Below are 22919 nucleotides of genomic sequence, written 5' to 3'. Positions count from 1 at the left end.
CTCACCGCGCGCAGTCATCCCAACACAACAATATCGACAAATTCAACAAATGTCATCACGTAACATTTAATCAAAAAAAAAAAATAAAATACGGGGATCGAAAACAGACGGAAAATCGCATAGTTTTATTTTTTTCAATCCGAATGGAGTCCCAACAATAGCAGAATTTTGTTTTTTCTTCATCAGTGAACGAAAAAAAACAAAAGCAAATTCTGTAACACCACAATTTTTTCCTTTGTTACCAATTTTAGAGAAAAATATATAAAAGAAACGAAACAAATTTTAAACCCAATCATCAAATAGCCAAAAACATTTATTTGTTGTGTGTTTTGCCGTGTAAAAGTGAACGAAAGAACATTCAAGTGAAGTATGGCATTTGCTACATTGTGCTCGGCATCGAAATGCTCACGTTTGGCCAAATCTGTGTTGGGCAACTTTGTTGGTGCATCGGCCACCGTGCCATCCCACATCAGGTAGAATAAATCGCTTTTTTCTCTGCTGTGTAAAATTCATCCCATTTCATGCTCTCGTGTAGTGCGAACTTTTTTGCATGACAGTCGTTGATACCGACAATAGCGACGTATTATAACAAGCCCATCGGTTATATAATCGACGAAGATTGTTTAAATTTTCTTTGAAAAAATCAATTTGCAACGAATTTTTATCGGCCTGAAACAGTTGATTTTGGTTAGAAAATGAAAAAAAAATTGATTCAGAACCATCGATTTGTTCGGAGCAAAATATTTTGAAAATATTTCCTTCTTTTAAATAATACACACTTAACCTCAACTCATTCATACTGACAATATTGGATGGATGATTGGACGAACGAGAACAAAACAAATACAAACCCCGATCTTTTGGCAACAACACTTTGAAGACACAAAGAAAAAAAAAACCACGTTCCAAACGGAAAATTCGTTAATTCTGAATTTTAAAATGAACAAAAATCACATTTTAAACTTAAATCAAAATATTATTTTTTTTGTTTTTAATACAGCCAACAACGACGAAATGCTGGCAAGTGGTTTCCGGATAAAGAATTCTTGGAAACATATGCCGGAGTCGTACTGTATCCAACTGAAGAAACCAAATGGCTGAAACCAATCTATAATGGTAAGTGAGCAATGGAATTCAGTTACAAATTACACACAAATTATTTACATCAAAATATAAATGGCTATATCGATTGTAGACAAGTCTTCTGTCACAAGGCAACATTTGTTCGGCTTTAAAAACAATTTAAAACGAAAATGATTTGTGTATTTTTGCAGAGGCTGCCATTGAACGACCACCCGAGAAGGCTGTGCGAAATATGATTTTGAATTTTGGACCACAGCATCCAGCTGCGCACGGTGTGCTTCGTTTGATTTTGGAACTGGAGGGTGAGGTGAGTTTAACTAATATACTTGTTTACCTGATTGTTTTTCCTATTTTTCACACCGTTTTTTCCATTTGCTAATCGATTGCAATTTTTAATACACAGACTGTTATCAGAGCCGATCCCCACATTGGTCTCTTGCATCGTGGAACGGAAAAATTGATCGAATACAAAACCTATACTCAAGCTTTACCCTACTTTGACAGGTATGTTTTGCAACGAAATTTTAAACGTTGTTGAAAATAAAATAAAAAACTTGACATTGTGTTAATTTTTTTTTAATTTCACATTCGTTCCCCTTTTCTGTATAAATACAAAAAAATTTCGTTTGGATTTTTCCAAATTTGTCTTTCAAAAATGTGAGTTAAATGCATTCTTTCTACGTTTATTTCTCTTTGGACATAGATTGGATTACGTATCAATGATGTGCAATGAGCAATGTTATTCGCTGGCTATTGAAAAATTGTTGAATATCGATGTTCCACTTCGCGCCAAATATATTCGAAGTGAGTACATGTGCTGAGTTTTCATGACCATTATTCCAGATGATAAATTCCGAAAGTATATTTGATTGACCGAAAAACATTTTTTTTTTTTTTTTTTTTTTTTCAAAATGTCTAAGCTTTGTTTGCCGAATTGACTCGTATCTTGAATCACATTATGGCTGTTGGTACGCACGCTTTGGACGTGGGTGCGATGACACCGTTCTTCTGGTTGTTCGAGGAACGTGAAAAACTGATGGAATTCTATGAGCGTGTATCGGGAGCCCGTATGCACGCTGCTTACGTTCGTCCTGGTGGCGTTTCGCTCGATATGCCGCTCGGTTTGATGGATGACATTTACGATTTTGCATCACGTTTCGGCGAACGTTTGGATGAAACCGAAGATTTGCTCACCAACAATCGTATCTGGATCCATCGTACGGTGGATGTTGGTACAGTGAGCGCTGAAGATGCATTGAACTACGGATTCAGTGGTGTTATGTTGCGTGGGTCTGGTATCAAATGGGATTTGCGTAAAACTCAACCATATGATGCATACGATTTAGTCGATTTCGATGTTCCAATCGGTACTAAGGGCGATTGCTATGATAGGTAAGATTCATAAGATTTAACAAACAAACGTTGAATTAGTAACAAAACCAAAATGTCCACATTTGCGAATGATGCATTTTTTATTCTAACTTCCAGATACTTGTGCCGTGTGGAAGAAATGCGTCAATCGTTGAGAATCATCCACCAATGTTTGAATCAAATGCCAGCCGGTGAAATTAAGACAGATGATGCAAAGATCACGCCACCAACTCGTGCTGAGATGAAAGAATCGATGGAAGCATTGATCCATCATTTCAAATTGTTCACACAAGGTTTTCAAGTGCCACCAGGTGCTACATATACAGCCATTGAAGCACCAAAAGGTGAATTTGGTGTTTATCTTGTGTCAGATGGTTCAAGCAAACCATATCGTTGCAAAATTAAGGCGCCCGGTTTCGCTCATTTAGCCGCTCTCGAGAAAATTGGTCGTAAACATATGTTAGCTGATATTGTTGCCATCATTGGTACCCTAGATGTTGTGTTTGGTGAAATTGATCGATAGACTATGGCAGATTGAAATGAGAGCAGAAAAACACATTTAACATAAGATAAAACAAACAACCCAATGAATGTCAATAAAAAAAAAATGAAACACATTTTAAATCAACCATTTGTTTTTATTTCTATGTGTTCTTATTTGCACTTTGACATTTGATGTGATTCAACCGAGAAGAAAAAATCTACGTAATCCAAATACAACTAAGTACTAATCCTCCTAATGTGTGTTTGTGTGTGTGTGTGTGTGTGTGATTGTGTTTGTGTCATTGCATAAAACTTATTTGCGATATATATATAGTTATTATTTATTGGATCAATTTATTTTCCAATTTGAGCGCAATAGCAGCCGTTAGTGCAGCACCTTTTCCACTGCCGTCCTCAGCCAACATCAGACGGAACTGTAGAATTAAATCATATCATTAGGTCAGGACATTTTTTTATCGATTAATTTTTTAATTTACACAATGAACTATTTGTTTCGAACAAAAAACAGAGATAAAATTTCCACAAAAAAGATGAAAATCCAAATGAATTTCCAGAACAAGAAAAAGGTCCAGAAAAAATGGTGAATAAAAAAAGTCTTGAATTTGCTTACAATCTTTTTGGTTGAATTCAATTTTGTAAGGATTCGGTTGAGCCAGGCATCCATTCGAGGATGATTCTTATAGACGGATCCATCGATTGCAATAGTCACATCAGGGCAAGTCAGTCGGGCCATAATCACCGATGTGGTGATCGACACCAAGAGTGCAGCACGATGCGAAAGAACAGCAGCCACATGCTGACACACCATAATATCATAATCGGTCAAATCTTTGAAGCCAGCTTCAATGAGAACCTCCTTTGTGAGGTGTTTTGTACCATTTAAGGTATCTCTGTGAAGAAATCGACAAGAAATTAAAATTATAGAAAACCAAATCACGAAGGAAAAAGCGATTTTTTTTTATTTCGTCTCATTCAACTTACTCTTCAATTGTAGAAATTTCTCTTGTATCAAACGACCATGGTTTTGGAACAAAATTGGTTGGCGTATTTTGGAATGCCAACTTTTTTTGGTGAAGTTCATCGAGCACAAGGCGCACCAATTCTCCCAAATATTTTCCACCAATGTATTTCTCAAATCTGAAATCGAAATTAAAAAAAAAAAAAAACAAAACAAAAACAAAATGAAATCCAAATTCTAGAACCGTTACTACTACGCAATTGGTGTATTTTTTTTTATCCTTTATTGGAAAACTTAAAATTGCATATAGTTCAGCCTTACGTGTAGCCTCCTGGTAAAAGTGATGTTTCGTCCAATCGATCGTCGAATCTTGTGCGGATAAAATCCAACGATCCCTTATCACCGAAAGCACCCCATTCAATGTCAATACACACTTGCTTAGCACCACGACGACCTTTGCCTTCCCAATGCTTTACACGATCAGCTTGCTCCACATAGGCGGCATTACTTCCGGTTCCAAATACAATGCCAATTCGTGTACGTTTATCAAGATTTGTCCCTTGCATCTATAATGATCCGTACAAATTAAAATAATTGGATTGATCGAAATGGAAGACAAAACACATTTAATTATTACAAAAAAGAAAATCAATTAATTCTAACAAGAGATCTGTAGGTTTGATTTATGGAATATAGAGATTGTGGCTGAAGATAATACTCCATTATGAAATGATGCATCTTTTATACAATAGGAAGCAAAGGTATGCTATATTATACGAAAAACAGAAGAAGAAAATTTATTTCTTACGAGTACGCCCGTTGTATCATTCAGAATAGCAACCACTTCAATATGATTGTGACCGAGTTTGTGTAGCGAGTCTCGCAACCGATCGACGACATCGGTGCCAAGAACCGTTGGCAAATTGAATGATTTTGCCCAAGCGTCTAGTGTTGCGGAATCCAAACTGTGCTGTTTCATTGGGAACGAAAATGTAAATCCTAGACCAATTAAGATAAAGAAGAGATAGAAAAAGAGTGTAATGCAGAATATCAGTCAATTAAATGATTATTTGGTGAAATAAGTCAAGCAAGATGATAGAATTAAAAAAGAAAAACAAAATATGGTACGATTCAATCTCAAAATGAAAATGCAAAGTCCGCAATTGATTATGACTTACCGAGTGGTAATGGAACTGAAACCAAATCATTTTCTTCAACAAAATCACACAAGCACTGTCCAATATGGTCGAACAGAGCTACGGCCATATCTTCGCCACCAACTCGTAATTCACTTCTGATTTCATACATTTTCACCACTTCATTTGTGATTTTGCCATTATCTAAATCCATAAGGAGCACTCGGAAATTGGTTCCGCCCAAATCCAAAGCTAAGAATTTTCCGTGTTCTTTTGAGGTAGAAAAAGAGAAAGAGACGATTAAGACATGCATAGAGTGTCAATGCCGAAGGTTATTGAATAAAAAAAGAACCGAATTCGAAAATGAATAAACAACATTTTTTTTTTTTTTTTTTTGATAAAAACAAAAGCCTTTAGCCTTTTAGGCCAAGAAGGGATCAAATGTTAAAGAGATGCGCATACCGCTGCCATCAGGCAATTCTGGAATGTATGTGTTTTCCATTAAAACCGAAGATTCACTCCATTTTTCGTTGAGGGCGAGGTTCATTTCTTTCTCAAATTGGTTGGCAATACGCTTGACCGTTGGCTCATTGAAGAAAAGTCCACTGAGAACTTCGTTAATCTAGAGAGGGAGAAAAAGAACAAAAATAACAAATCAAATTTTGATGACCTTTTTGTGATATTGCATCATGTTTGTAGACACCGTCAACAAAATATGACGCGGCATCGTGGCCTATCGTCGACAGAGCGCACGCGATGCACAAAGATATTTTTGAGCGAGCAAATGAGCGCACGCCTGACACTCTATCAGTAATCAGCAGAACTAAGTTTTTTTTTTTCTTTTTTGAACGAAGAAGATAATTAAAATTGCGTGCATCACAAGCCAAGTAATAACCAGCAATCTAATAAAAATCAAACACACAAAAATTGCTCAGTTGATAAGGGGCCTGCGCAATTGAAAACGAAAAAAGAGAGAAAAATAGGTACGACCGCATCTCGTAAATATTACAACATCAGCGATTGAATTAATGATTAAGATCTAAGCGGCAACGATTTGTTGTTTACAGATTTACTATCGTCGTCTGATTCTATACATTTTTTTTTACTATTATTTTGCACATAATTTATGAACGCTCAAGGCAAAATCACAACAAAAAATATAATTAAACTTGTAAATTTGCAAGTTTGCTGGTTGACAGGTTTTTTTTTTCTTTTTCGTTCAGAGGAATGTTGGTATTTGCGCGCAAGAGAGTGTTTTTTTTTTCTATACTGCACGTGTATGCATATCATAAAAGAAGTGTTAGCTGCAAATACATCTTACGTATCATTGGATTGAAGGGAATGATATAGATACAGAGCCACTATATAAATTAGATATCACACTCATTAACATTTAATTACATCCAATTTTATGGAGATCTCTGCGGCAGCTCAGTGTAATCAATGTGTGCTTTATTTTGTCTCTATCTTAGATTGCAGTTGCCGTTATTTATTCCGGCAATTTTATTACTCTTTTGATCGAGTAGTAGTTTTATTTTGAACTAGAAAATTTGGAAGCGTCTGAAAAAAAAAAGTCAAATTCAAAGCGGCTTGCGTTTTAATCGAATTTTGTGACATTTTGTCTTCTTCTTCTTAAATAGAATAGGTGTGAAAAAGATAACCGTTTGTTACGCATCGTACATACAATTGACTTACTTTGCGGTTTTGTACATCATTTCTATCCAATGGAGCCACTTGATACTCTTTTTCGAAATCTTGAAAAATGTATGACATCTTTGCGTTTGCCGATATTACAAATGAAACAATAAACTTTAGGTTAAACTGGCGCGGTAAAACCGATGTTTTGTCACTTGTATAAACTAAGGCACGTTCAAATTCGTTTAAATTATAATTTACAGCAAAAATGTTAACCAGATCGTCACTTATAATGCGTTGTATAATGTTCACCACAAGTTCTCACAATTCATCACCTGAGTAAAGAGAGCAAAAGAGAACAGAAAAAAAAAAAATACTATTAAATTGTTTAACGATGTCAAAACCGTTGCTAGAACTCACAGAAAAGCGCGTTCGAATGTCTCTAAGTTCAGTTTGTGTTTGCAGCTAAGAGCTGTTGGTTTGGTCAGACCAATTGCACTTGTGTTATCAGTTCCAATGTTTAAATGCGAATGAAAATATATGTATATAAAAAAAAAAAAAATAAAAATAAAAAGATGATTGACAATAACAATGATCTTCTCTCGGGGCGGTGACTCTCATTCACTCGTTTCACGTTATGACTAAAAAATTTGTTGCTGCGGTATCTCTGTGATTTCGAGCTCCTTTCGTATGTAGCTTGTATGCATTCATGATTTTAATTTGGCTTCCCTAGTAATAAAAATATTACCCAATTAAAAGAGAGAGAGAGAGAGAGACGGAGATAGAGATAGAGAGGGAGAGAGAGAGAGATGATAAAAGCAACGAGAACCGTGCAGCTATTCTTAGTCTTAGTTGTACATTCAACTGGTATGTATTTGTGTGTTGCATCCACAATTTTATGAACAGCCGCCGTGTGCGAATTATTAAAATAAATGTTATGAGTATGATGTGTGATTGTTTATACCCTTGAAATATGGAATTGGACTGTGTGTGAGAGATAGAAATGCGCATCTCCAGGCAGGCCTTCGTTATGCGTTTTGGATGCGAACAAAATCAGCTGAGCCCAACAGCAATCATCTTCGGTGATTTGGTGATACAATTTATGATAGATAAACCCATAGACGTAACAATAATTGATCATTGGAATGCAAATGGCCTTTGTATTCCAGCTGTGTGTTTTACGGCATAAAACGGAAAATACAACGTCTTGTGAGATGCAATGTCAATTGAAATGCATTCTGAGGTCAAGCTCTCTTTTGATAGTGTATCGCATTTGGAATAGTTGAGCGCGCACATACACAAACATATATATATATATATATATATCTATATATATTCGTTATCTCACACTTACTTTACAATAACAAAAACGCTAACACTTGTCTAATGCGACGACAACGGCGGCGACAACGTCGATGACAGCCGCAATAGTAACAGAACAACGCAAAAAATTTACGGCAAAACAAAACAAAACAAACCACGTCAATTCGTTTGTTTAAGACTTAGAAATATAAACTACGTTGTTTGCGAGAGAGGCAAGCGATCTTGATCAAAGCGTTTCACTAACTAACTTTTTATTAATAAGAAAGTGGTAAGGAAACCGAATCAGATTGCGTAAACTGAAGGTCAATCTCTATCTCACTCTAGCGACCGCATCCGAATACTATCTATCTATGGGTACCGGCGTTAATGTTGTCAAGTCACATGGTCGCAGGTCGCCAATATTTCGCAATTATAGATTAGAAAAACTCGAAATTTTTTCGACGGTTGACGTGCGATAAAAATATAACTGACCACTCAAGCTACAGTGTTTCATTAAATTTCCGAAACATCGCACGCAGTTACCGGAATCGAAACACACCGAATTTGTTTTTTTATACATTCTTAAATAAACATATCGCATAAGCTCTATGCAAGAGGAGGTCAATAAATTTTTTCATTTTAAAAATATTTCTGTCGATCCTGTTCCAATTGTGTTGGAACCCTCGCAATGTGGCGGGTTCACGAGACCGATCTTACGATGCAATAAAATTAAAAATGCAAAAGTGCTTCCAAATGAAATTTCTGCCTGTGAATAACGATTTTAAATTCTGTCAAAGCGTGATCATAAAATCGTTTTTTTTTACTTTGATGTAATACAGCCAGTTCGCACTAATCGCATCATCGCGCCAACTCGTCGATATGAAAATGTTGATTAGAAACAAACAACAACGAAATTTAAAAAAAAAAATGTTTAATCGAACTACAACAATGATACGTAACAAGTCACTGTACGAAACATATAATTGCCATTCCAATTGAAATTTCTAATCTTATTTAGCACCAATTTTTGGTTGAACGACTTTAGGATTACGGCTGTTTTCCCCCCGTTTTTTTCCGTTACCGCCACAATGAACATAAAAGTCGTGAGAGTTAATTGAAACCCACTTGATAAACGAAGAATGATTTTTATTTTGTTTATCGTCGTCGTTGTCATGCAAACTATTCTGGTACAATTCCAGTGCAATGAATGCTATTCGAAGTCTATTTTTATATCGGCAGGTATTTTGATATTGCAAAATCGGCTGCTACTGCATATCAATCATAGTTTCATCCTGTTTTTCATTGCAATTTTACTTACTTACCGCCTCTCTTGAATGAACTCGTTGCTTACTTTGTATATTTTTGTGTATCGATATGTAAATATAGGGTGGATCGATTTTATTTTTCATACTGAAGTCGAAAATGGCGTTGAAAGACACAGAAATTGGTGATTTCCATACACAAAATGTGGTCTCAGAACAAAAAATTCTCCTCTTGACTTTCCCTATCGATCGTGCACCCGTCGCTTTCCACTTCCCAAAAAAAAGAATTCCAAATCGAAAGAAGAAAAGAATTAAATCGACTCACCCTATAGAATGCATAGTTGTTTGTTACACAGCATATCAGGTGCGATGGCAATCGATACCATCTCATATATATGCATATGTGCGGATCTCAGTTGTTCTCGCCTATTACTGCTTTCTCAACGCATCGCATTCAACCGGACGTTGTGTGTATCGGAAGGCCATCGGATCATCAAGACGAAGAAAAACACGTTTATAACGACACTGGCAACGCATATTGCATGTGAATTGTGCTGAAATATATCATATGATTTATCCGAAATGTTGTAGAATTGCAATCATGTTCGTGTGCGGCGCAATTTTATCTTATCTTTTGCGTCATCATTCAGCCGGATTGTCTGTCAACAACCTGATTTTATCATTTGATTTTCTATTGCATTCGACGAAAGAAAAGCAAGGTTTGTGTTTGGTGTTTTGTTATAATTTTTTTGTGGATTTATTTCATGATTTTTTTTTTTTTTGAAATTTTTTTTTTACATTTTTTTTCTGTCAGGTTTTTTCAACTAATTGCAACATAGATCAATCAATAGCAATAATATTAACAAATTTCCCGATTAATACGAATGTTTTTCAATTTATTTTTTTTAATTTTTGTATGTCAAATAATACTTTTATTTTGCCGGCCGTTTGGCTAGCTTGACGACACATCGAAAGAAAAACCTGCTGAATCGATGTCTGCCATCGAGCTCAAAATTATTTGGTTATTGAAACAAACCCCTTAAATTATATTTTGTTTTCCTTGGTTTTTTCGGTTAAAATCTAGTTTTATTTCATGCCACAGCATTATTTCAATCTACCTTATTAGCTCTTTATATCGAAATATATAAATGAAAAGAATGCGTTGGAAATTGAGACAAATGATGAGATTCGGCGTTTGAAACGAAACAAGAACAAAAAAACAGAAGAAAAGAAAAGAAAAAAAAAAGTACAATTCAAAACACGTCACTATGCATTGAGATCGTCTGCATGCCAATTATTATCAAACATATATCTTCTTAGGCCAATCATACACAATATCACACTGAAAACTGAACAATTTTGGTATTTTTTCTTGGATGTTAATTCATTGTTTGTCGCGATCGCGCTTACTTCTTAAAAAAAAAAATTCATTTAATTTAGTGATGGCATGACAGATGACACATAGGCTAACTTGAAACAGAAAAATCAGTTGATCTGGCCTCAATTTGTTGATTCACTGTTATGGTTTTGCTTTGTTTCTAAACACAACTTATATTCGTTTTAATGCAATTTTTTCTTTGTTGATAATTGAAATTTCAGTTGTTGTATTTCACGCTTCATTTTACTATTGAACTTGAAATCCGCTGACTCTATGTTTGGAAAATGAAAAGAAAACGGAAGACTCCGAAAATCAGTGAAGTGTTTTTTTTTTGTGATTTTGTTGTTTTTATTTTTTTATTTTTTCTTCAAACAGGGTTCTCAACTACCATTGTTTCTTATAAAAAGAATGAGCAAAAAGCACCTGATTTTATTCACTGGCATTCCATCATTTCGATTATTTTTTTTTCTTCTTCTCATTTTGTTTAAATCTTGTATTGCTAATTTAGTTCTTATTTTTTTCATTAATGCAGTTGTTGTGACCCATGTGAACCATTTGCGGAGAAATTCAGTGCACAGCGGAGTTGTGCGGAGTTCGGCGGATATGCCATACATACACTATATCTGAAGCAATGCGCTCATGGCTACTTTGATGTGTATTGAACAATAGAAATGTAAACACAGCAAAGAGTGCTATTTCGCTCACACGTATAGCGTATGTACGGTATCTCCGCCGAACTCCGCACAGCTCCGCTGTACACTGGATATCTCCGCAAATGGTTCATTTGGGAAGTGAATGAATAGTATCGTGCGCTCATTTGCTTTTGGGTGAGTTTTTATTTTTAGCTTGCGGCTATTGGAACCGCCGCGTGGTTTTGTTTTTGAAGGTCAATCACCTTTAAGTTAGAGAGACAAATTAGCGTTCAAATTTTTTTTTCTTAACTGTTTTCTTGTGTTTGTTTTGTTTTTCATTTTGTCATAATAATTCTTATTCAACAATTTTTATACACTAATAATTTATGTTTGCACACACTTTCGAAATGGAAAGCAATGCTAAGATCTTCTTTAGTCGAGCATTGAACAAAACTGTTCATTTAAATAGTTTTTTTTTTAATATCTCGATTGGTGCATAGAATATAGGACAACTGTTTTATTCTCGTTTTGGATAATTGACTGCACTATTGGTTGAATCGGCTGGAGGATCTGAAGGATCGATTAGTACCTGGAACGATGCAATAAAAAGGCATTCATAATTAAGATTGTGACGCATGAGGAAATCGTGTGATTTCAAGAAATGTTATAACTTTGTTCACGTCAAATGTACCTGATGATAATTCAATAGCGGTAATAATTAGGTTTGAATTGGCCAGCCTTGTTTAAGCCCATATATTTGGCTTGTTCGTCGCTCAGTTCAGTTAGATGCGCATCAAATGTGGGCAAATGTAGACTGGCCACATATTCGTCCATCTTTTTTGGCAGCAAATATACGTCGGATTTATAGCGACCGACCGGTGCATTGAATAATTCGATTAAAGCTAGTGCTTGTGTGGCTGATGTAACCGAAACAACAAACGACGGTATACTCGAGCACGATAAATTTACGAGACGACCTTCGGCCAACAAAATAATTCGCTTACTATCCGGCCAAATGATGTGATCAACTTGTGATCGGACCTTTTCCCATGTCAAATCCGGTGTGCGCAAGCTATTCACATCGATTTCCGTATTCGAATGACCCATGTTACATACAATGCAACCATTTTTCATTTTATCCATGTGTTCGCGTGTCACCACATTCTTATTGCCGGTTGCCGTTACAACAATATCCACATTACGTACCACTTCGTTCAGTTTCACTACACGAAAACCATCCATACACGCTTGCAGCGCACAAATCGGATCGATTTCCGTTATATAGACTATACAACCAAGTCCTTTTAATGCTTGCGCACACCCTTTGCCCACCTCACCATAGCCACAAATTACGATTTGCTTGCCACCAAACATTACATCCGTCGAACGTTTTAAACTGTTTAAACGAGAACGAAAAATAAACGCAAAGAAATTTATGAAAAATATAAAACTATTCATAAATCTAATGTGATCGTGAATTCGACAAAATGTCATATTTTCAACTGTAGACAATATCAAGTCGAAAAATCTCTTTGGTCGAATTTTCTTTCAGAAGATTTTCATCTTGCTCTTGACTGTCCAAATTCGGCATACCTATCGATGATGCTCTCTTTGCAGCTGTACAAATTGTCGAATTTCGTTTTGGTAACGGAATCGTTGACATTCATAGCTGGTACGGTCAGTTTGCCTGCTTTTGACAGCTGATACAAACGATGGACGCCTGTTACGCTCTCTTCGACAATTCCTTTTACCAATTTGAAAATGGCCGGATATTTTTTTAACATCAAATGAGTTGCGTCGCCTCCATCATCCAAGATCATGTTGGGCTGCCAGTTTTCTGCATTGACACATTTATCAATGCACCACCAGAAGTCCTCTTCAGTTTCGCCGCGCCAAGCGAATATTGGAAAGCCAGCTTCGGCTAAAGCAGCGGCAACTTCATTCTGAAATTGAACAATTTTTTATATTCAAAATTGAAAAAAGTTCCAATTAGAAACAAGACCGCGTTCTTGAATTTCTAGTTACTTAATCTATTTTGTTGTTTCACAACAAACTATTTTTTGGCCCACTACATGAAATGTATTTCATCAAAGTAACTTTGAAGTAATGTATTTATTTGAAAAATGAATTACAAGATCTTGGTTTTATTTCTTTTTTGAAAGCTTCAATTTCTGGTTTGAATTGAATAAATAATATGAGCATAGAATCTAAAATCACTTTAATTCTGTTCAAGACTCAGAAAATATTATACGAAAAATTAATGTAATTTTTAAACAACATTTGATGATAAAAATTTGATTGGCGCTTTGAGATATTATGCACCTATTTGTCGTTACTGTCACTGTTTTAAATTAAATAAAAAATACGAGCATAAAATTCAAATTCACCATAATTTGTTTCAACACTCAAAAAGTATTAAGAAAAAAGAAAAGCAGATTAGTAGCTCTACATTTCATGTAGTGCAAAAAAAATGAAGAGTGAAAAGAGTCATTTGTTAAACCAACGTTTAATTTGAATATTTCATAAGTGTTTCTGAATTTTCGAAGTCGGCATATACTATTTTGCGTCAAGGCTCTTCAAACTGAAGGATATGTTCGAACCTTTCACTTAGAGCAAATCGAATGTCGCGATTTAACCCACATAACAGGGAATGTGTGTCAAGTCTGTGTTTACCTGTGTTGAATAAATATTGCATGCGGTCCATCTCACCGATGCGCCCAGTTCAACAAGTGTCTCAATAAGAACGGCCGTCTGTGCATTTATATGCGTACAACCAACGATTTTTGCATTTTTCAGTGGTTTATCCTCGCTAGCGCGCTTTCGCAATGCAACAATGCCAGGCATTTCTAGATTAAACAAAGAAAAAGAAAAATTCACTCCATTTAAATACGGTCTACAATCAATTTGCAATGCTGCAATTTAAAAATTTCCATGGTGAATGTCACAGAATGTGTACCTTGTTCGGCAATCTCAATTTCACGTCGTCCGAAAGCGTGCTGGTTAATACTTCGCACACAGAAATCATTGTAGCCCTTGGAATTTTGCTGGGTTTTTTCGCGTGGCGAAACATCATCATCCTCCGAACTGCTGCCAGTGTATGAAGCTAAAATATTTCACAATATTATTAGAAATGCATGGCATTTTGAAAGAGTGTGCCAAAAAAAAACAAGGAATTAAATACTTTACCCGAACTATATGAGTCGGTTGATGATGCTGATAAACTTCGACTGCGGTAACGGCTCGTCTTTTTCAATGCTCCCGATTTCGTTTCCTATTTATCGAAAGAAAAAAAGAAACAATGCCACCACATCAATTAATATCGTTGTACCCGCAACGGTAATTGCATTCGCTCCACAAATATTTGACACAAACATTGAGATCATTTGAAATGTATGCAGTATATAATTGGAAACGTAAAACGAAAGAAAAACCAATGTATATGTTAGGCGAATAAAGTACAGAAAATTATACTAACATAAATGACTGACAAACGGCGGATGTGATTGTAGTACATTCTTTGCATGATAAGATGTTAATGTGGTTTTGAATATATATGTACATGAACTTATTTACAAGAGAAGAGAGAGAGAGATAGAGAGTGAAAAACACCCGAATAATTCACAAATGAGAGTGTGAGAAAGCTGAGAAAATAGTGTGTGTATGTGAGTGTATGTTGGTTGGTATGTTGGTTGTGAAAGAATTTTGTGGTTCTTTTTTTGGTAGACGGTAACTGCCAGAAAATTAAATGACGCTATGCAACGCGAACGAAACCGATTGCCGTGCGATTAATGGGAACTTTTATGGTTTGTTTGCGAAAAAGGTGGTTGTCGCGCAACGGTATGAATTGTGGAGAGAAAAACAACAACAAACACAAGAGGAATGAAAATTTCGCATCAGTCACTTCAGGTTCGGTTGGTTCGGTGTTGCAAAAGCGTTATACTGCAAGCAGTCCAAAAAAAAAAAAACGAAGAGCAAAACAGATATGCTGGCCGATAGATAGAAAACAACTGAAAAAATATCGGACTGAATCAAAATAAAACTCAATTAAATGCACAACGCGCGCACACACACACACACACACACACACATACACACACACACACACACACACACACACACACACACATACACACACACACAACAGTGAAGAAAAAACACAAGATTGTGAAGCGAAACAATAACATTAATTGTCACACTCTTGGCTGCCCGACTGACTGGCTTAACACACAAAAAAGCGCGCTTTCGATCGAAATCATATGACTGTCGATGGCAGAGAGTCGCAATCAAGAATTACGAAATGATGAATGGCCTATAAAGTGGTTGGTCACATTGTCCGCGGGCCGTCACGTGATCACACACACTTTATCGTGCTTCTTTAATGCCTCATTAGTTCTCAACACAATTCAACGCTTAATTAACGAGATAAAATAGTTCCGAGCAACGGCAGAGCTTTCTTTATCGAACACGCAATGAATGTCACTCCTCTTTTTATCCGCTTTTGTACACATCCATTCTTTGTACAAAGTATTTCATTCCGGATATTCGTTCGGCTTGGCTTTTTCTATTTTCCCTTTTTCATCTCTTTTTTAACTTCTTTTTCCTTTGTTTTATTCTAACAAGACAAGTCATCTTTGGCTCAAATGTGTCAGCCATATTCCTTTTGTGCATAAAATGGGCTGAAATAAATTCGCTCACAAGAAAAAGAAAGAAAAGCCGGCAAATCTATCGAATATGCAACGGTACCAAGCATGAAGGTGTCATCAGTTACTGTTCTTTCGTTTAGTTTTGCTTCAATATTGGTTTTTGGAAATTAGCAGTAAAGAATAAGGTGCAATATATCTATATAAATGTAAAATCAATTGAATTATGTAACAATGCTCATGCGGTCAAGTTAAAAATTGAAAATTGGCGAATGTTGTGGTTTCGGTGGTTTTCATAGTTTTGCACACACACACACACATTCACCAGATGAAAACAAATGCTATATATTTGCCACATTTCTGGCTACACTACTTGCTCACAACTAGTATTCATTTGCAGAAGTGTGTGTATGTTGCTGGAAAAATTCAAAATATCGGCTATGCGTGCAGATAAAAAAAAACCAACGTGAACTTTCGTTTATCATCAAAATTTAGGCAAAATTATTATCAACTTAAATAGCTAAGAAACAAATTGCAGTAACATTTATATTTGGCAATTGATACTTTTTTTTCGGATTAATGGAAGAAAGAGACAGAGAAAGATAGTGGAAAAATCAAGGTAGAAAAAAACATATTAAAACACCAAAAGTGATGCTTTGTTCTCTTTGATTTGTACAAGAACGATTTTTTTTTTTTTGGTTTTCATATCATAATAAGATTTTTTTTTTGTGTTTGTGTGTGAAAAATGCTTGGAAACGAGCTTACCAATTTCGAACGTTGACCGGCAAATGAACAAGCTGAATCCAATATCGCCTAAAGTTTAATGATTTGTTTGTCATAATGAATGCGATGGTTCATTGTCAAACACACATATATAGATAGAGATACATAGATGATAGAGGGTTTTAAAGAGATGTTTTTTTTTTGTTGTTGTTGTTGGCTATGGTTTTGGTTTCTATTCGATTGTTTGATTGGTTATTATTTGGTTTTCTCTAAGCAATTGGTAATCACTTTGGTTTTATTGTTTGTACAAATGTTAATTGAAATTGTTTCTTGTTGAGTTTTGCGACTCATTTATGGAATTGGTTTGTTGTTGGGCTAAACATTGGTGTCTTATTGTTGTTTGAATGCAAAAACAAAAATGTGAAATGTTTGTTTGGTTTGTGGATGAATGGGTGTATCTGTATATGTATATGTGGTGGGTTTTAGTCTAACGATTTTTCCATTTGCTTATTAAATGCTGTCGTTTTCATTTTCGCACATAAGACAAAACGAATCGAATATACACACGTTTATTTATATATCAAAATCAGACAACAAAAAATAATAATGGCATTTAAAAAAAAAAAAAGTCTGTACACAATAAATTCGGTTTGAGTTCGATTGAATTGAGTTGGCGTCACTGAATGGATATGCTATAAATAAATTTTGTTTGAAGAGAAAAGAGTGGAAAAGAAAGTAATGACAGAGACAGCAGGCTTATGTGTGGAAATTTTCGATGAAATTTCATCCGGAGAAATCTGATTTGTATTTTTTTTTATGGAAAAGTAAAGGAACGATAGAGAAGAAAAAGAACTGGTACAATTTTATGTAGATTCATTTATTTTTTTGGTAGGTTTTCCATATCAAATTCTAGCTATGACATTCGAAATTGGTGTATGTTAAAGTTTTTGACTCAAAACCATTTAGCGTGTGGTTTTTCCGTTGAATTTCGATTCATTCAAAAGTGTTGTTGTTCGAACAGGTGAAATGGTCACGAGTATTTTATGGATTTATTTTTAAAAAGGATCCAAAATATAAAGAAAACTATGGCGAACCTGAAGCAAAACGATTTAGCAATGAAAATGAACGATGGCTACCACAGAAATCGTGAAAATGTATACGTTACATGAACCTTGAGATAAATGTCTTGGGTTTTGGTTTTTCTCTTTTTATGTCATTTCCATCGGTCTTTGGATGAAAATGTTTTCGTGTTTGAAAAACATTGAACAAAAGAAGAAGTGAATGAAACAAAAAAAAGGTAAAAACTTGAAACCGAAAAAGAGATAAACATGTTTTCTGTTTTCTGTTTTCTCGTCGGTGTTTGTAAATGTGGTGTGGTATGTTGGGCGGTGTGATAAAATTACCTGTTTGGTGGTGTTGCCGCCGGGATCGGTAACTGGTGCATCGGAGATAATTGATTGATTGGCTTTTGTTCCAACGCTAAAGCTGTTGCTTCCAGGTAACGCTGTTTGAACCGTAATGCCACTGCTGGCGCTGCCGCCACTATTGCTGGTGGTCGGTGTTTGGGCTGTTTGCTGGCTATTTATGCCATTTCCGTTGGCAGTATTACTACTATTCAATGATCCAGACGATTGTACTAATGGCAAGTTAATCGTAACCGAGCGTTCATCACTCATATTGGTTTTGTGTGTCCTTTGTGCCGGGAGTGTCCGCCAAATGCAATGCTATCCAATCTGCTTGTGGGTGGCTAATGGCCCTCTTATTTCTCACTACACTTTGTTCCGGTGTATTTCTCTTTGTCTTCCTCTTCTTCTGCTGGTTCAAATGCCACCGTATTTAAGCGGTTTGATTGAATTTCCAATAAAACGAAGCCAACAATTTGAGTTCCGTAAAACAGTCCATCAAAAATATCGATTATCTGAAAATGAAACATGAGCACAGAATGTTAATTTCTGACCTAATCACCATTGAATGTCACATGGGCCCTGTATTTTAGTTTGAAGTTGAACTTGTTCAAGAAAATCCGCAATATAAATTTGAAAAGAAAAAAAAACACACACACACACACACACAAAACCGCTATGGCTGTGTGAGTATGTGGGCTCGTTTGAAGTGTCAAAAGCAATCGAATCAATGTTCTGCCAATGAACGTTGCGCTTGTACTACATACATACATACATACACACACTTGCGAGTGCTAAACCGCAGATCATAGTCACATGCCATAATATAGTGTCTATGTTGAGGCCGCACATTCATTTATTCATTTTTGAAACATGCACGCGCTCGCGGATTTGTTTAATTATTGCGATGTACAAAGTATATGCATTAAAATCCATTGATATGTGCGACGGCTGGATGTGTATATCCATTAAAAATGGAACGTGTTGGAATGGGTTAAATCGAGCTCGAGCTATTGCAGATAAATCTGGTTATGTTCTTAATTATTCACACTGAATAATTTAATGAAAAACAAAATCATGTGAGTGTGTATGTTAAACGAGGACGACATACCACACACTTACACACACCGAATGATCTATGAGTCGCTAATCTCTGCTAATGTATTTATCATGATCGTGCGTTAAAACGTTCCGACGCCGTTACAAATTCTTCTCGCTCTTGTTTTTTTTTCTCTTTCTTCTGCTCGGTTTATACTGGTTTCCAAACGCCCAGGGAATCGAAACGTTCCAACTTCATTGGCCCATTGAGTGCTATCAACTAATTAAACTGCACGTTAAAGTCTCATAAAAACAAAAATTACCGTGTTCCATGTGTCGGACTCATTGAGTGTCTGTTGTTCATTTGCTAATTTCCTCTGTTCGCTTTTAATTCGTTTGTTTTCCTTCTATCTCTCGATTCATTTTTGGCAACACAATTACAATCACTTGACATGAAAAATCTAATGAGGATACCATTTATCGATTACAATAACAAAACGTAAACAGGATATTCTCATATGTGCAGCGCTACGTCATACAATCTCTTGCTATTTTGATCGACGCCAGAGTGTATATATAATAAAAACTTGCCGTTTTGTGGCGCAACCTACTTGAAAACGAATATTGTTTTGCACGCAAAGAGATGGAATGAGGCAGAGAATCATCCGTCCAAGTGAAATGAAATTGAAGGAAAAGCACGGAGAGCGAGCGAGCGGGCGAGCGAGCGAAAGAGAGAGAGAGAGAGAAAGGTAAAATGATCCAACCAATACCGGTAAGATTGACTTTTCTATGTCATCACACAGCCTCTTCGTGTAAACACACAGATTCGATGGCTTTCAATCGTTCTGTAATAGCGTTGTTTTTTCTTTTCGTTTTCCCAGAATTGTCACTTGTCACACGAGATTTGAATGCAGCAGCAGTAACAACAAGAACAACAACGAAAATAGTGAAAATTGAAGTTGCAAAGTTATTATAAACAAAATATACATACATTCTACAAGGGTAATGTATGCATACCCGTTCACACAAGTCATGGAGATGCTCTCAGCTCCAATGTCTATGTTTGTACTTTTCGTTTGACCGAACGCTCATAGCGAGCACGAGAGAGAGCAATAAACAACAATTCGAATGTTTCATTAACGAAAGCAGCAATCAAGGTTCTATGCTCTTTTGTAATAATATACTCATGTCATGTGATCCATATATCCGATGTGTGTTGTTAAACGTTGCTAAATTCTCTGCTCTCGATTCACATAATGAATGAAATTTCATTTATCGCATACGTTTTTTTTTTTTTGTAATCTATGGTTCTTTATTTAGAATCGACTTGAAATTGCATTAATTGTTTCGGTCAAATGGAGATTCAATGCGATTGAATCAAGATAAAAATTCGAATCGAATTTTGTGAGTATATATAATCAGAGTATTGTTACTGTCTCACCATGTATATGTGTATATATCGCTGCTGCTGTGCTTTGACAGCTAAATATCTAGTAAAAGTTCTTATTAGATTCTTCTAATTGGAGAATAATTTGATAACAAAAAACAAGAAAACCTATTCACGTCTAGCTAGTACAATGAACGTTGAATGGCAGAACTTTTGGATTTAGTTCGGGTGAGCCTCTTTCATAATATTTTCGTGTGCTTTCATTTTCCGTCTATCTTCCTCATCCTTCCATCCATTGCTTCATGGCTCTCGCTCTCTGATAACCATTCACACTTCCATCACATACACACAAACACACAGCCACCGTATGACAAGCTCGAACACACAGCAACAACAACAAAACGAAGATAAAACGATTTTTCGTGACGAAGTTGAGCAAATCGCTTCCATTGAGCTGTTTAACCAATATCCGTATTGGCGTTACGTTTCTTACTTATGGAATCAAAATTTGATTCTTTTCTAGATTTGTTTCGTTGCACGAACATTATTTCACACAAAATCACGGACACACTCATTATTCTCTCGACATTGAATGTGGGCATTTGGAGTGGAGTACAAAATCAGCCGTCAAAATTTATCGAAACATATGCAGAGATAACCATAGAAATGAAAAAATCACGAATATCCAATTTCATGTTTCCTCTTTTCATTTCCTTCCCTTCTTTTCACTGATAATGGCAAATTCAAGAGCACGACTTTTGCACTAAACTACGCTAATAACTTTTGATTGGAGAATTTTTTTTTTTCTCGTTAGGCAATCAAAAAATATCAATTCGAAAAAGCTCTCGCTCACCTTTTTTATTTGTTTGATGCCATCGGCTGGAGGGATCGATATTAATAAAAAAAAAAACACAGAGAAATACGTTGGATTACATGAATCACACAAACATACACAATCCCTCAGAGGATAAAATAACAAATTGCCGCCGATGAAATCGAACTTATTTTATTTACTTTATTTTTCCTTTCCTCTTTTGCGAGCTATTTGCGACGAGCGTATTCAAGACGACAGCAAGACACCACCGAAATGCGACCGAAAGTAATGTATAACTAAAGCAAACAGTGAGCACACATAATCGAATGAAAAAACACAACAGAAAAATAACACCGAAAAAAAATCAACACACTTCAAGAGAATGTACACGGAGAAAAAACGGAGAGAACTATACGTAGCGAGCAGGAAAAAAATAACAATTTGAATGCAGTACTACGGTATTGGTAACTCACTCTGTCGAAGCGTATGTAGTGCTAATACGTCGATTCGATGTCGTCGAATTTGTTTGTGTACCGATATATAAAATGGAATCCTCACACACTCAGTCCGCTCAGTTCAGCACAGTTTGCACACACTCATTCATTCGGTTTGGTGTGTTCTCCAACAATCAGCATCTGTATGTGGATGCGGGAATTCAAACGAAGATATTCAAAAAAGTGTTGTTTTTTTTTACACACATACACTCTTACTCACACTCATTGACGCCGTTGTCACTGTCACTGTCGCTATTGTTGTTGTTGTTGTTGTTCCATCATTTGATTTGTGCATATTTGTGTGCGAGCCACCCAAGCTGTGTATGTGTCGCTGCTGCGATTTCAATTCAGCTTCTTAGACCTGACTCATTGACGTTGGCTGGATCGTATGCAAACACAGGCTGCAAACAGTCACTTGAACCACCACCACATACAATCAATTACTCTGGCGCATACGCACTAAAATCCACGGCAAAATGCTTCGAACAAAGCGATACACACACACACACACACATATATATATACTGTCATACCGTGGTCGTATTGTACAACACCAACAGTACGTGTGATTGAGATCCGATTTTGAGCGGATGAGCGCGAAAATTCGGAATTTTATCGCAATTCACTTTAAAAAAAAAATGAGCAGACAAACACAGCAAAAGATGATGAAGAAAAACATCGATTGGTTTCGTTATTTCTGATTTTTATTACTTAAGTAAAAAGTAAACAAAAAAAGGTATTTTTTTTTTAGAAAAAAAGGGCAGAGAAACGAACTAATAAATATAACATGAGTAAAAGCTTGGCGATTGAAATAACAGTAATTGAATTATTTCACTGTTCTTGTTGTTGTTGTTGTTTTTCTGTTATGATTTTTATAATCTGATTTCGTTTTTGTCATTCAGTTTTTATTCTTTTTGTATTTAAAATACAAAAAAAGCAGCTCTCTTAGTCTTTCTGCCTGTTCAACTCTTCTGTCGTTCACTAGTAGTATGCTGATATTGTGCCCGCGATTCCTTGTTAACTCGTTTTGTTGTTGAAAATTGCGTTAACTCATCATATCTCACCTTCTTCTCATTTTTAGCTAGTTTTCATTTTGTTCATTGTTCGGATTCAATTGTTTTTATCGTATTAGTTCTGCAAAATATTTTCGACCATTTTT

At 35.8% G+C, this 22919-nt stretch overlaps 3 protein-coding genes across 14 annotated transcripts; 1 reads left to right on the top strand and 2 right to left on the bottom strand.

The window, feature by feature from the left end:
- Positions 1-78: 78 nt before the first annotated feature.
- On the top strand, positions 79-3082 carry LOC129576336 (NADH-ubiquinone oxidoreductase 49 kDa subunit). Its single transcript, XM_055461279.1, has 8 exons — positions 79-214; positions 304-473; positions 1001-1116; positions 1275-1390; positions 1487-1587; positions 1787-1887; positions 2004-2475; positions 2572-3082. Exons 2-8 carry the CDS (start codon positions 370-372, stop codon positions 2975-2977), a joined length of 1416 nt encoding a protein of 471 aa, XP_055317254.1. The 5' UTR covers positions 79-214; positions 304-369; the 3' UTR covers positions 2978-3082.
- On the bottom strand, positions 3072-8438 carry LOC129576335 (hexokinase-2-like). Of its 3 annotated transcripts, XM_055461277.1 has the most exons (10): positions 8042-8438; positions 7108-7185; positions 6748-7022; positions 5515-5674; positions 5095-5322; positions 4725-4915; positions 4238-4482; positions 3940-4095; positions 3569-3848; positions 3072-3371 (listed from the first exon to the last, which is right to left on the bottom strand). In XM_055461277.1, the coding sequence occupies exons 3-10, from the start codon at positions 6823-6825 to the stop codon at positions 3279-3281; spliced, it is 1431 nt and encodes a 476-aa protein (XP_055317252.1). In that variant the 5' UTR covers positions 6826-7022; positions 7108-7185; positions 8042-8438; the 3' UTR covers positions 3072-3278. The 3 variants fall into 3 exon arrangements, with proteins under 3 accessions (XP_055317252.1, XP_055317251.1, XP_055317253.1); XM_055461276.1 differs by lacking the exon at positions 7108-7185 and having other exon boundaries at positions 8042-8249; XM_055461278.1 differs by lacking the exons at positions 6748-7022; positions 7108-7185; positions 8042-8438 and adding an exon at positions 5756-6010.
- Positions 8439-10315: 1877 nt separating this feature from the next.
- On the bottom strand, positions 10316-22216 carry LOC129576330 (adenosylhomocysteinase-like 1). 10 transcript variants are annotated; one of them, XM_055461264.1, is made up of 10 exons: positions 21740-21902; positions 21467-21562; positions 21306-21331; positions 18028-18542; positions 14448-14532; positions 14218-14364; positions 13935-14107; positions 12855-13204; positions 11953-12657; positions 10316-11850 (listed from the first exon to the last, which is right to left on the bottom strand). In XM_055461264.1, exons 4-9 carry the CDS (start codon positions 18298-18300, stop codon positions 11964-11966), a joined length of 1722 nt encoding a protein of 573 aa, XP_055317239.1. In that variant the 5' UTR covers positions 18301-18542; positions 21306-21331; positions 21467-21562; positions 21740-21902; the 3' UTR covers positions 10316-11850; positions 11953-11963. The 10 variants fall into 10 exon arrangements, with proteins under 10 accessions (XP_055317239.1, XP_055317232.1, XP_055317236.1 ...); XM_055461257.1 differs by lacking the exon at positions 21740-21902 and adding an exon at positions 16667-16714 and having other exon boundaries at positions 21467-21721; XM_055461261.1 differs by adding an exon at positions 21981-22216 and having other exon boundaries at positions 21306-21901.
- Positions 22217-22919: the final 703 nt, after the last annotated feature.

The sequence above is a fragment of the Sitodiplosis mosellana genome, unplaced genomic scaffold (assembly GCF_009176505.1).
Source record: "Sitodiplosis mosellana isolate CC-2019 unplaced genomic scaffold, AAFC_SMos_1.0 Smas_scaffold_6181, whole genome shotgun sequence".
Classification (NCBI taxonomy): Eukaryota; Metazoa; Arthropoda; class Insecta; order Diptera; family Cecidomyiidae; genus Sitodiplosis; species Sitodiplosis mosellana.
Note: the sequence above shows the minus strand (reverse complement) of the source record. Positions and strands in the feature narration are given on the sequence as shown.

What these genes read in the sequence shown, in the direction of transcription:
- LOC129576335 (XM_055461277.1), bottom strand. Translation starts at nt 6,825, where the DNA reads ATGTCATACATTTTTCAAGATTTCGAAAAAGAGTATCAAGTGGCTCCA. An exon ending in GAAATTTCTACAATTGAAGA is followed by an intron (nt 3,849 to 3,939) that starts GTAAGTTGAATG and finishes ATTTCTTCACAG; the next exon opens with AGATACCTTAAATGGTACAA. An exon ending in TGAATTCAACCAAAAAGATT is followed by an intron (nt 3,372 to 3,568) that starts GTAAGCAAATTC and finishes TTAATTCTACAG; the next exon opens with TTCCGTCTGATGTTGGCTGA.
- LOC129576336 (XM_055461279.1), top strand. Translation starts at nt 370, where the DNA reads ATGGCATTTGCTACATTGTGCTCGGCATCGAAATGCTCACGTTTGGCC. An exon ending in GCTTTACCCTACTTTGACAG is followed by an intron (nt 1,588 to 1,786) that starts GTATGTTTTGCA and finishes CTTTGGACATAG; the next exon opens with ATTGGATTACGTATCAATGA. An exon ending in TCGCGCCAAATATATTCGAA is followed by an intron (nt 1,888 to 2,003) that starts GTGAGTACATGT and finishes AAAATGTCTAAG; the next exon opens with CTTTGTTTGCCGAATTGACT.
- LOC129576330 (XM_055461259.1), bottom strand. Translation starts at nt 18,300, where the DNA reads ATGAGTGATGAACGCTCGGTTACGATTAACTTGCCATTAGTACAATCG. An exon ending in GCGGCAACACCACCAAACAG is followed by an intron (nt 16,715 to 18,027) that starts GTAATTTTATCA and finishes ATTAAACTTTAG; the next exon opens with GCGATATTGGATTCAGCTTG. An exon ending in AACCGACTCATATAGTTCGG is followed by an intron (nt 14,365 to 14,447) that starts GTAAAGTATTTA and finishes GAAATATTTTAG; the next exon opens with CTTCATACACTGGCAGCAGT.